This window comes from Pristiophorus japonicus, chromosome 4 (genome assembly GCF_044704955.1).
Source record: "Pristiophorus japonicus isolate sPriJap1 chromosome 4, sPriJap1.hap1, whole genome shotgun sequence".
Taxonomy (NCBI): Eukaryota; Metazoa; Chordata; class Chondrichthyes; family Pristiophoridae; genus Pristiophorus; species Pristiophorus japonicus.
In genome coordinates, this window is record NC_091980.1 from 126410493 (window position 1) to 126424488 (window position 13996).

The following is a 13996-nucleotide window of genomic DNA, read 5'->3' on the forward strand; positions in this document are numbered from 1 at the left end:
GGCCAATTGCATCAAGCGAGCCAAGTAACACAGTCACCGTGGTTATGCGCAAGGAAAGAGGCAAGATGTGAAGGGCGTAGAGGTGAGAGAATTTGCACTGACATCCATTCTACTGATGCGACGTCATGGAACTGCACACTGAAGTAATATCTGACTTGTGTAGGTGACCCATATCCTCCAACAGATTAAGGCCACCACAAGCTGATGGATCATTTTAAAACTACATTGGTTAATGCAGCACTCTGTCTAATATTTTTGATTACTTAACAGAATGAAACAAAGCAATAATGGATGTAGTGGAGCATTTAAGCTTTCAAGTCAGTTGGGGGAAAAAATTCGGTCCAATAATAATGATTACAGCCTCATGCATTATTGGCGTGTGCACCGAAGGAAACGTGTTTTTAATGGTCAATCCCTTTTTAATGGCATATTCAGCATTGCAGTTTTGTGTCACCCTCAGTGTATAAGTGGTGCCCCTATTGTACATTAAACAAAGCATCTGCTCATGCTGGATTGTGAAATGAAACAGAGAGTGCTGCAAATGCATAGAACAACTGCTTAATATTTCATGGCATTCTACTCGATACCACCGAAAAACCTTAGTCCCTCTTATTGTCACAGGGGCCCTTTTCTCCAGCATGTTCTGCTTTTACAAAGGTTTTACAGCACAGAAACAGCCCATTCGGCACACAAGGTCTTTGCTGGTGTTTATGCTCCTCACCAGCCTCCTCCCACCTTACTTCATTCCTCCCTATCCTTCTGTTTCTTTCTCCACATGTAGCTCCCTTTAAATACAACTTTGCTATTCGCCTCAACCACTGCATGTGGTAGCCACATTTTATCAGTCATGCTTGTTCATGTTAGATACATCATTTGATATGACATTAATATGATGATTGCAGGGAAGTGCGAGGACTAGTTCATACTTCGTAGCCTAGAAGTGATTGCTGGTAATAACAATGTATGAACATGTTTGTATGACAATCTGCCTAATGGAGGCGCCAATTCATCTAAAATAAATGGGTTAATGGCTGCATTAATATGGATAGAGAAAGATGTCACATGAGCACATTAAACATTCAGTCCCTTATATCACCAGCAAGCAGTCACAGGCTAATGGGCAGTCTGACTTAAATGGCAAGCTCAAATTGGTTTGGCTGCAGTTTTGTAACACTGCAAAGCGTCCCGTAAAAATGCCCTAAGATTGATAAACAGAGGAGAAACAGACCGAAATGCAAAGGGAGATATAGTGAAAGGAAGAAGAGAGAGCAGAGAAGGCGGAGGGAGAGTGATGTGCATTGTAAGAAAACAAGAGCCCCTCCTCCCCGCCTCCCACCGCCCATGAGCAGGATTGATGCAAAGGAACAGTTTTCAGAGTGTGGGCAAGCTAGAAGTCCTGCAACAGATACTGGTTTTAGAATCACAATACTGGTTACTGCCAGGGGCTCTCTCAAACATAATGATTGCTGCTGCACAAACTCAATCTATTTTAAAAATGTGTTAAACTTTTAACAGAAGTCCATCTTTTTACACAGGTCTGAACAGTGACGGAAACCAAAACTTGTTGCACATTCACCAGGCTGATTCCTGGGATGGGGGGATTGTCCTATGAGGAGAGATTCAGCAGACGAGGCCTATATTATCTAGAGTTTAGAAGAATAAGAGGTGATCTCATTGAAACATACAACATTCTTACAGAGCTTGACAGAGTCGATGCAGGGAGGATGTTTTCCCTGGCTGGGGAGTCTAGAACTGGGGTCACAGTCTCAGAATACGGTTGTTGGCCATTTAGGACTGAGATGAGGAGAAATTTATTCACTCAATGGGTGGTGAATCTTTGGAATTCTCTATCCCAGACGGCTGTGGAGGCTCAGATGTTGAGTATATTCAAGACAGAGATCAATAGATTTTTGGATATTAAGGGAATCAAAGGATATGGGGATAGTGCAGGCAAGTGGAGTTCAGCTAGATCAACCGTGATCTTACTGAATAGCAGAGCAGGCTCGAGGGGCCAAATGGTCTACTCCTGCTAATTCTTATGTTCTTGGATTCTTAGTGGCCGAAATTAGTGAAGGGCAAGGGCCGCCCAAGAGCCGCCGAAAGGACCGCTGATGGCCGCTGAGATACCTGACGGTACTCTGGGCAGGGTTTTCGGCAAAAAGGTCCTTGAAAGGGCAGCCAGCGGCAAAAGAGGAACTTATGCTGCCAATCTGGGCAGCAGCGGACGAGAGCTCTCATTTTTGGCGGCAAAGGCGCTTGCCGCCCAAGTGCTGCCGAGGATGGAGTCGGGCCCACAGAGGTTTGAAAAGCTGCAAATAAAAAGCATCAAAAAAAACATCGGAAGACCTTTAGGGGACCCCATCAAGGTAAGTCGCTGTAAAGAAATTTTTTTAAAAGTGTTTACTAATTTTTTTCTTCAGATCTTCATATTCACCGTCGGGGATAGACCAGCCTCCTCGCAGCGGTCCACCCCCATTTTGGCGCCGACTCCCGCCCACACCAATCTGACATCAGCGGGAGGTTCCCGGTGGTTCTCCCCTCCTGCCCTCTCCAGACCAAATCGAAACTGGCATTGGGCGCAACTCGAGGAGGAATGTCAATGGCAGTGGGCGATACGGACATCAAATTCAGCCCCTTATTCTTTTACCCAGACCTAGTCCTTCCCAGGACGCTAAACTCTGGAATGTCTTACCTCCCTTAATCTTCCTACAAGCTTTCCCCTCAATAGTGTGGAAGGGCTCACAGAGAGCCAAGGCTGCAGTTGGGATTCTAGGTTTTAAATATAGGGCCATTGAGTGCAAAAGCAATGAAGTGATGATGAATCTGTATAAGACATCAGTTGGTCCACAAATTCACCAATTCTGCACCCCGAGTGGGGAGCCATACTCCAAGAGGTCACAGGTCAGAGTAGGGTCACAACACTGTGGTGCCAATTGTCTGACCTTTGATCATAGCTTCTCAAGAGAGTGCAGCAGCACTGAATTTACCCTTTGGAGCACTGTATTTGCTTTTAGGTACACAACCAGAGAAAGGATATCGGAGCCATGGAAAAGATGCAACAAGGATTCACTCGGATGATATCAGGGATGAGAGGATATCATTATGATAAGAGACTTAAAAAAACAGGTTTCTATTCAACTGGAGCAGAGATGGTTTAATAGGAGATCTAATAGAACTGCTCAAAATTTGGAAAGGGTTTGAAAAGATAACCAGTAAATTATTTGCATGGGTCGGCCTTTCGGTAACAAGTGGATGTAGACTCAGGATTAGTACTAAAAGCATGAAGGAGAGATTAGAAGAAGTGATTTAATGCATACGATTACAAATATATGGAATATGTTACCACAAGTGGCTATTGAAGTTGAGTCAATCGCAACACTTAAAAGGGAGTTAGATAAACACAGAAGGTAGATTTTTTTTCATATATTCTCGGGATGTGGTCGTCGGTGGCAAGGCCAATCTTTATTGGCAATCCCTATACCTGCCCAGGTGTTGGTAGGCCTTCTTCTTGAAGCATTGATAGCTGTTTGATACAACTGAGTGGCTTGCTAGGGACAGTTGTGGGATTGGAGTCATATATAGGCGAGACAGGATAAGGACGGCATAATTCCTTCCGTAAAGGACTTTAGAGAACCAGTTGGATTTTTATTACAATTCGACAGCTTCATGGCCATAGTTTTATTTCCAGATCTTTTAAACAGAATTCAAATTCTGAAACTGCCTTGGTGCAATTTGAACTCGTTCTCTGGATTACTAGTCCAGTAATATAACCACTACTCTATCATACCCTTATATTAATCGGAGTATTGTACTCTGAAAAATATTAAATGGAGTGGGGAAAGAGTGGGATTAGAATGAATAGCTCTAGTTGGAGCTAGGACTGGCACAGGTACAATGAGCCAACTGGCCTCATTACTGTGATTCTAAGCTATGGTACATCCTACACACTCTTACTCCTAAGTTAATGTGCTTTATTGAATCCAAATTATTCTTCCCCAGGATCATAAAACTATGGGAATCCTCAGCTCCTTAGGTTCCCCCTTCCTCTACAACCTACTGCATTTTAAATCTCAAGCTTGGAGTCACATAACAACCCAGTCATTCACTTCGGATCATAGAATTTTACAGCACAGAAGGAGGCCATTGGGCACATTGTGCCAGTGCTGGCTCTTTGGAAGAGCTATCCAATTAGTCTCAGACCACTGCTCTATCCCCATAATCCTGCAATTTTCCCCCTTCAAATATTTATCAAATTCACTTTTGAAAGTTACTATCGAATCTCCTTCTGCCACTCTTTCAGATCGGAGCAGGCTCGAGGGGCTAGATGGCTTACTCCTGTTCCTAATTCTTATGTACTTATAACAACTCACTGCATAAACAAATTTCTCCTTATCTCCTCTCTGGTTCTTTTGGTAATACCGTAAATCTGTATCCTCTGGTTGGCGACCCTCCTGTCAGTTTCTCCCTATCTACTCTATCAAAACCCCTCATAATTTTGAACACCTCTATTAAATCTCATCTTAACCTTCTGTAAAGTATGTGCAGGTAGAGGGGTGGAACTTATGCAGTAGAGCGACTTGCACCTTGGATTTTACAAGACCAGAAACATGATGCCTAGGTTGATAAAGACGTGCTCAATTTAGATCTAGAGGTTTCCCATTCGATCATCAATCAGTACCAAGTTAGCTGAAGTCTGCTATGATGGCTGTAAATTAACTATGATTGACTTTAGGTGAGCATCAGGGGAGAGCAGAGTCGAGCTGGACTGAGATATCTACTCTCCCTTCCCCCACACCCACAGTTCAACCCGCTGAGACACACTCTCTGGACTCAACCATGAAGACTGGACAATTGGCTGAGATACCAGAGGATGACCAGCACCCATGGGACAGCAATGTACCCTTTCAGTAAAGAAGAAGATGATATTGCCAAAGAAAGGGAAAAAAATATATTCTATCAGATTTGTTAGCATAGGTAAAAATATGAAAGTTTATTTTGAAAAGTGCGAACAGGATTAAAATAGCAAAATTTGTGTGTTGCATGCGGTTCTGTAATATGGGTGTGTCTTACCTCAGTAAATGAGGGTAGCACTTGTGTAATAGGCACATGGGGTACAGTTGAATTTGTATACTATCTGTACAGGAATAATACTTCTCTTTGTATGTTATTGAATATAATTGTAAATTACATACAAGCAATGATATTTTTTAAAAATGTGGCACTTTGATGGCTTGTCATTGTGCACAGATCAGTCAGCCATTCCTGCTGATCAACACAGAGAAATAAACAAATACTTGTATTTATATAAGTGTTTTATCACTTCTCACCATGAATTTCTCTGTGGAGTGCAATGATATTCGGTGTGTAGGCAAACAAAGCAGTTACACTGCAGCAGCAATGTCTCAGGAACAGTCTTGGGATTAAGGATCAATCTGTTTTTTGGTGGCATTGGTTAAGGGAAGGATGTTGTTCATGACAGCAGCAGAACAAACACGGCCCGTTGGTCTGCAAGCGATTGGCAGAAGCCAGCTGACAAATGAAACCCTCGGAACATAAATGCACCAAATTGCCTTTGCGATAAAATGAGAAGCAATGTCTTCTTGTCCTCTGAACAAGACAAACTACTTTGAGTACTCCGAGTATGGATTAGCCATAGATTATGGTGGCAACAATTAATGGTTGCCTTCAATATGTGTAGTCAGTGTGTGCTGGGTGTAGAGAAACATGATTTCAGCCTAGGCCTTTCCAGCGATATCTGCAGTGAGCTTCTGTGATGTCCCCTGCTGAGTTAGCACTACATATTATCCAAGCTGCCCAGATTTAAGAATTCATTTTTAGGAATATTATACAAAGCTATTTATCTACATATACTAAAATTCTTATATCTATAAGCACTTCCTGTCAACATTTTACAATAATAAATTCATATATTCACATTATCGATGGAAACTGCATGTAAACTAGTCACACTGTAATTACATCCACCTGCCAGTAGAGGCACTGTTGTCCCGCGGTTTTGTGTCTCCCAGCTCCTCAGCCTGTATGGCCAAGAAACTCGCATACTCCAACTAACTGTACTTCTCTTTGCAATAGGTTTGTGATTTAACTACAAATAATAATGCCCAGTGAGCTTTGGGACATCGCATCCCAGCCTGGTCCTTTCCTTCTCCTTTACATAATATAAGAACATAAGAAATAGGAGCAGGAGTAGGCCATTGGCCCCTCGAGCCTGCTCCGCCATTTAATAGGATCATGGCCGATCTGATCCTGGGCTCAGCTCTTTTAAGACGCTCCTCAAAACCAACCTCTTCGAACAAGCTTTTGGACATCTCCTTTTATGGCTTGGCGTCAAAAATGTTTTTTGTTGTTAACACTTCTATGAAGCGCCTTAGGGCATTCTCTTACATTAAAGGCACTATATTGATGTACATTTTTCTTGTTCTCACTGGCAGCTGTACTTTACAATAGGGCTCATTGAGCAGCAATTAGGAGCTGGAACCCTCCTCCCCCATTGATGTTTTTCTCCCTCTCTCTAGCTGAAGCATTGTGAGGTCAGCTGCCATGGCCTGAGCTATGAGCCTGGTTTGTATATTCAGTGGACATTGGGCAGTGTACTTACCCATCTAACCTTTAGGGAAATCCAATCCAGCATACTGTAAAGAGTTGGAGTTAAGAGTTGGAATCTGGCCTAGCGAGATCAAGATTTGTGCATTCAGTCAAATGTCTTCCCTACCAAAAAAGATCATACACGGTAAATGTACTGATTCCATGCTTCCTGATCTCCACTCCATCGGAAACACAAATCGAAACAAATGGGACCCAATCCAAATTTGGCCTAACTAAGATTGGCTTGGCTGCAAATGTTTCTCCAGCTAGCCTGAGTTTGTACACAAAAACAGAAGACCAATCCATGGAGGCACTAAATCCATTTACCGTCACAACAAAGATCACTCACCAACAATGCAAATGATGCCAACGGCAACCATCCTTCAACCAGGTAAGTGATTTCTCTTTTTATTGTGTGTAATGTTATCTTCTTACTATCCAGTGAAATAGAGATAGATTTCATTATGTCTTCATCTTGTAAAGATTTTATCCACTATTCCGAAAGTCACTTTCACTAATCCCTGATATCTTGGGTTAGCCACCAGCCTGCCTTGACTTACATCCTTTTGGCTTGGAGCATGCTATGACTTGATCATGCATGGGTGGTTAATCGCTGCATAACCCAGATCAGAAAATCTTGAAGCTTATTTGATTTACTGACCTATTGAGATCAGCTAACTCCACACAGGCGAGAGAGTTAACTTGGGACTTTCCTGCTGTGTGTGGCCCAGTCCCATGCTGTGGAATACATTTATCCACTGATTCATCAGGTAACTCATTCCCTTCACCCCCCAAATTCAACTCTAAAGACAACATTTTGATCCTGTGTCCACCCGCCTGCCCCCGCCGAGAATGGCACGTGCGAAGAGGTTTGATGTACCTACACTGCTGACCTACTGACCCGAATCTCGCTGGCTTCACGTCCTACATCATTATAACAGGCGCTTTCTGACCAGTCCGTGAGGCCCTTGCATAAAGCATGTGAGTGCCTCACTGGAGGTACAAAAGTCGGGTCTAACATCATTATTAAGCCCCCGACTATATTTTATCGCTGGACAGCTGTGATCTCCACACATTGTCGGCCTCGCCAGGAGCACCAGGCAAGGAGGAGCAGCAGGCCCCTGAAGAGAGCCCAAAAGATAAATTATTTCACGTTAGCTTTCCTTGTGGGCTAATAGGAGCAGGAGTGCTCCTCCTAGAGCCCAAGGCTTCTCTCTCCGGACCACGAGCATCTACACCATGTCCACTACTTACCTGACTGTTAGGATCTGATGCCCGGGGTCCCAGGGCCGTGGTCCCGTGCCGTGCCCACCCAACTCTGGCTCGCCAGCCTGACATCACTGATGTGGGGTTCGGGCAGGAGTTGGCCCTGGTATATTTATATGAGGTTCAGGAGTAAAAATGGCCCAGGGACAAACGCCGTTGAGCTGGGGCAAGCGGGCACTCGCCCACCGGCCCAAACTCAGTCCTAGTTCAAATCTAGTCTTAAGTTTGAATTCGGTTTTAATTTTTTAGTTGCGTAAAGCTGACGGTTCAGTGCATCTTTTACCTCAAGTGACAATAATATGTTAATGAGGGACCAAATTTGGTCAAATTATGAACACTCCAGACATTACTGCCACCTTCTCATCCCGGTTGGTGTGCGAACCTAGATTCAACAGGTTTCAACTCCCTAGGAACTCCTCAACGGCCACCTTGAGCTTGCTGTGCGCCTGCGTGGCAAGATGGCTACAGAGTTCAAAATTCGTAGAATTTAAATATTTGTTACAAGTAACATAAAATTCTGCAACTGCTGGGTTCATCCAAGTGGGCGCTGAGCTTGAAACACATCTCAAGACTGAATGCATTCCTCCTCCAAAACCACACACACACACACACACCTTTAGCTCTGTTGTGCATAATGCATGGAGCATAAAAGAGTACTGTCTTCAGGGAAAATCAAACTGGAAATCTATTCTTTTGTTTGAAAAGGGAGAAGAGCAGGAAATCATTTTTGACACATCACACCCAAATAATGTGGTGACTTTTTACATCCTCATATCATGCGTTTCAACAATGAAAAAAAAGCAAGCTTGTGAAATACTTTTCACAAAGTTGTTCTTTTAAATCAAGTTTCGGTGTGAATTCTTTGGGTGTTGCTAGCATGGTCAGCATTTACTGCCCATCCCCGGTTGCCCTAGAGAAGGTGGTGGTGAGCCTTATTCTTGAACTGCTGCAGTCCTGTGCGATGAAGGTACTCCCATCGTGCTGTTAGGTAGGGAGTTCCAGGATTTTGACCCAGCAACATTCAATGGGAATGATACATATTGCATTAGTTCTATCACATTCAGCCACATATCCAGAAAATGCACGCTCCTTCCGGCTGTGTACATATGCTTGTTTAGGAAAAAACAGTATTCTTGCTGAAAATATAAAGCATTCCCATATGAGCCATGATACGCCAGAATTGTGAGTCAGTCTCCCTCATCCATAATTGCTATGACTTTTGGCTTCAACTCCCACCTCAGAAAACCAAATATGTCGTAACACTCTCTTATCCTTGTGATTCAACCTGACCAAGGACCATACTTAGCCTGCAGATTCTTAGTCAATTGTTCAAATGGCCTCAATCTAATTAGAGGAGAAAGGAAAGACTGGCCCAGGTTTTCAGATCATTTTGGTTTATCAAGGTAACGCCACCCCATCTCAGGATGCATTGTGGAAAAATGTATTTTCTGCATTGCCTCTACATTTTCCTATTAACATCAAGCGTTTGCAAATCCTGTCAGAGAAATCTATGAAACAATCAGTCCACCAATTTTAACAGAAGCTATTGATGACAGCTGGTGATTGCAATGACGGGGAAGAAATTCAATCTGTGGCTACCTCTTTTTCTAGTGTAAGATCAGAATTATACCTCCAAATTTCATATCAAGTTCTGTCATTTCACATGCAGGAAGTTCGCTGGACACTATATTAACTCGGGCGACTTTTAGTCGTCCAGGCCGCCTGCCTAAAGCAGGCGTTAGACTCCTTAAATGCGCTGGTTGCAAAATTCAGGAACAAATGGGCAGAGTGTGTGCCATGCAGAAACTGCCTAGTTGTGCCAGGCATTGAGCAGCCTAACCAGCAGTTCTCAAAGGGACCACTACAGACTGCTCAAATAAAAAAAGACCAAGCAATTGCGCTTTTTTTAATAATTCCAGAAGAAGTAGAAGTAGGTCCCTAAAGAGAGTCCGGCTGACCCTGTTCCAGGCCCTCCCTAGGAGCATCTCCCCCTCAGGCCCAACCCAGCAGCCAGCTCAGCGTGGGAGCAGGACGCTTTCTCACCCTTCAGAACCAGTGAGCCGCACGCTTGGTACCCACAACCCGCCTTCAGCATTTAAATGTGTCAATCACCATGTTAAATTTCTCCCCATTATATCAATTGGAGCATGTCATTTTGAGATGTTCCCTTAGCAGCAGAGCAATGCATCAATCTTGCAGGCCCTCTGATCTAACTTCGGGCCACGGGCTGGAGTGCAGGCTGATTGGGTCTGAGGTTAGTGCAGGACTGAGGAGGCAGCCATGTTTCTGAGCCGTGGTTTAAAGAGACAGGCCATGTTAAACACGGCTCCACCTTGACAACTAAACATCACAACGGTGCTCCAGACCAGGAACGACCCGTGAACCACACAGATCAGCACCAGGCCATGTTTTGCGTGTGCAGATACAAAGATATAAATAATTACGTTGCCTTTAAGGCCCCAAAAGAATATGAATAGTGCATGATGACAGAAATACTGGTGAGTCACACAAAGCCCAGCAGCAAATTCCTGCAACACCCTGTCAATTACTGTGATTTCTGTGAGATACATTTTTGTATCTCACAGAATCCTAGTTGTCCACCTAGAAACAAGACCAGATAAACTTGCAGTTGTAGTATTACCCACCCTCAGACTGAGGCTTGAGATAGAGCAAATATGAAGGAATATTTTGATGCTTGTTGTTCCTATGGAAACCGGTGTCATCTGCAACTATAATGCTACTATTTTTTTTATTTAGCCATTTAATGAGAAGTTGGCCCCTTGGACTATGGTATTTTCAGTATCCGGCTGAAGATAGGAAGGAGGAAATATTGGGCACAAAATGCTAAGGGGGTTCGCGGGTCTCACACTGTAACTGTGCTATTTGTGCTCACTAAATAATCAGTCTATTAGTGCTTTAATATTGATATTGTACTATTGGAGTGAGCACATTACTCCCATCATCAACTGCCTCCAATCGCCTCCAGCACCGAGACCTACTACCTAAGACAGTGGCCCTAAAATAGGTTCTATGCGGACCATCCACCCACTAGGTAGGGTAAAAAGGGAGAGGGATATTGTAGTTCCTGGGCCTCCAGTTAAGCACCACTCTCCCTGTGCTTCACTGACAACCTCGAAGCCCTTTGAATGGATGACACGATCAAGGTACAGTCTGAAGCAGAGTTCACTCACGTGTTTGCACAAATTAAACAGGGATCCCGAAGGAAAGTTGTTGTTCCCCCCCACCCCCGCGCAATTACTTACAATCAGGCTGTGGTCTCTTCCCATCTTAATAACCGTCTGGTTCACAGTCCGTAGCAGCTTAGTTATGATCCCCTGAAGATGGTTGTAAGTTGAACCCTAGGGAAAAGAGAAATGCAATGTGAGGAAGAAGATGATGAATTTTCATTGATACCAGGATATCTTGTGTAGGACATCCATTTTGTGTCAGCTGCAGGCAATAAGCAACAGATTATACAGTCTTCAACTTCTGGACAAAACTCTAAACATGGTTATGTATCTCAAACTGGGTACATTTAGTAGTAACTGTGGTACAAGGCAACAACTGCAATAACACTTTGCCTTTAGCTTTTCTCTCTGCCCCTCCTCCTGCACAAAACCTTTTGTATTTTACCTTGTATACCTAATTTCTCCCTCACCTTCCCTGGGGTGGGAGGAGCCACAAGTCATCACCCAGCTTTGGCTCAGTGGGTAGCACTCTTGCATCTGAGAAGTTGCGGGTTCAAATCCCACTCCATCGACTTGAGCACAAAAATCTATGCTGAGACGGAAGTGCTGAGATAAAGAGGGGAGGGCTGGGACATGCGGGCCTGTACCCCAGCAAGAGTCAGTGCCTATCGAGAGACAATGCGAGGGGAGAGCGAGATTGAGCTCAGCTGCCTGAGCCCCTGAGGTCAATCAATCTAGCCGATGCTCCCTGAGGTGGCGGGAGTGGGGCAGCACCCGTATCCCAGCGGGAACCGAGGCTTTCAGCGGCCGAAGGGGGGAAGTTGCAGAAGAAGAAATAAAAGCAAAGGAACTGTTTCCTTTCCCTGTGCTACTTTCTGCATTTGATCGGCTGACTACAGAATCTAAATGTAACATTATAAAGAGATCAGGAGGAATCCAGGGCGTGAATCTATAGTTTCACGTATTCAATGGATAAAAGTTTGTAATTATAAAAATGATGGTACATTAATCAGATTGCAGTGCATTCTCTCTGTACCTAGGTTTTATCCATGATACCTTAACATTAAAATACTTCGTGCTTCACCTGCCCTACTTCATCACTTCCCATACATTAATGGTTTGTAACAGAGGGCCCGTGTGAAGCTGTGTACAGAGGCTGATTCTGTCTGTCGTTTTCAAGCCCCCTGCTAGCTGCAAACAGCATGTGAGGCAGAGATGTATAATCATACTCTGATGGGCTCCATTGGACTGACACAGAGACTGTGAGGTCATTTTAACCTTTCCTTTTTAGTGAGACAAGCCCACCCCCACCTTCTCAAGGGCAATTAGGGATGGGCAATAAATGGAGGACTTGTTAGTGACATCCACATCTCAAGAAGACATTTAAAAAAAATGATGTGCCACGAGTTGTCTCAGGCTATATTATGAATGTCACTGATTTCGGACATTCCCAGATGGCAGCCAACCCAGGTTTGCACTAACAATCTCTAATAATTAGATTTTTTTTTAATATTCATTCTCTGGATGTGAGCATCATTGGCAAGGCAAGCATTTATTACCCATCCCTAGTTGCCCTGAGAATGTGGTGGTGGACCTTCTTCTCTGACTGCTAGTAGCAGTTTTGATACAACCGTGTAGGTTGCTCAGCCACTTCAGACGGTAGATCAGGGATCAAAGCTGAGGCATTCCTGGTCTGCATGGTTCTGAACGACATCTCACAGTGTGGGTAACCAACTAAGCCACTACGGCTTCCCTACAGCCATATTTCTTTTCCAATAGCATCTCATGCCATTGACTGTCATTGGTTGTCAGGGCAGTTTCACACAGTGCTAATGAAGATGGTGTGACCTATGTCAAAAAATTAGAGGGGTTCTTTCACATTCTGCTCCATCCATACAGCACAACCCAGCTTTAACTCACTTATTATCTATCTGACATCCTACAGTCTATTGAAAAGTTCACTCTCCTCGATAAAAGAGAAAGGGTCACAATAACCTTAGACCAGTTAGCACCTTCAAGGACAGATCGCGCACTGCACTTCAATAATGAGCATTATCATTGTTGTTTGTGATCGCACAGTAAGGTTATATTCATTACGATAGCAACAATCCCCTGATGGCCCAGTAAGCAAATTCCTGGTGTAATACTGAGACATGCTGGCCCAAAGGTTCTGAGTTCGATTCCTAGTTCAAGCCGAATAATCAGGTGCAGGAATTAGGGTGAGTTAGGACATGGCCTTCTTGACATAGGTCACACCATCTTCATTAGCACCTTGGAGAGTTTCACAGTGTGAAACTGCCCTGGCAACCAATGAGAGTCAATGGCATGAGATGCTATTGGAAAAGAAACATGGCTATAGGGAAGCTTAGTTGGTTACCCACACTATGAGGTATCGTACGGAACCACACAGACCAGGAGTATCTCAGCTTTGATCCCTGATCTGCCATCTGAAGTGGCCCTAAGGACTTCAGACTTGGAAGGGGACTACATCAGGCAGCATTGCTGCTTCCGGTTGCTTCCCATTTTGGAAGTTCGGTGGGGACAGAATCAACATTGGCTGGAGTGGCCCCTGTGACCAAATTGCTTACTGCCATTCATTGTGTGAATTTCTCTGTGAAGAGCACCCGTTTGGATGAAGTAGGATAACGGGACACAGTGCTTGAAAAATAACTCAGACACTTCCTTACAGTATGTTTGGAGGCAGAGACGGAATGACTACCTCGAAAGGATTCTTCAAGATTCTCACTGATAATGGAGAGTGGGGAGTGGTTGCTGATAATACTGCTAAGGGCTTATTCGCGGGGCCATTTGGGAACCCTCCCAATTTCCTAGATGGCTATCGGCTTCCCTTTAGTTCTGTCGTGTGGCTGGCCTCTCATATTCTATCCTAAGTAAACTGGACATCATCCAAAACTCGGCAGCCCGTGTCCTAACGT

General features: G+C 44.0%; 1 protein-coding gene across 3 annotated transcripts in view; it reads right to left on the reverse strand.

The window, feature by feature from the left end:
• Nucleotides 1-13996, reverse strand: part of LOC139263058 (dedicator of cytokinesis protein 2-like) — a 770661-nt gene that overhangs the window by 423103 nt on the left and 333562 nt on the right. For all 3 annotated transcript variants that reach the window (XR_011593033.1, XM_070878576.1, XM_070878575.1), the window contains exon 27: nt 11136-11231. Coding sequence is in view for 2 of the 3 variants with exons in the window: in XM_070878576.1 (XP_070734677.1) it covers nt 11136-11231 (96 nt within the window). In the remaining variant the exon portion in view is untranslated. The remainder of the gene's footprint in view (nt 1-11135; nt 11232-13996) is intronic.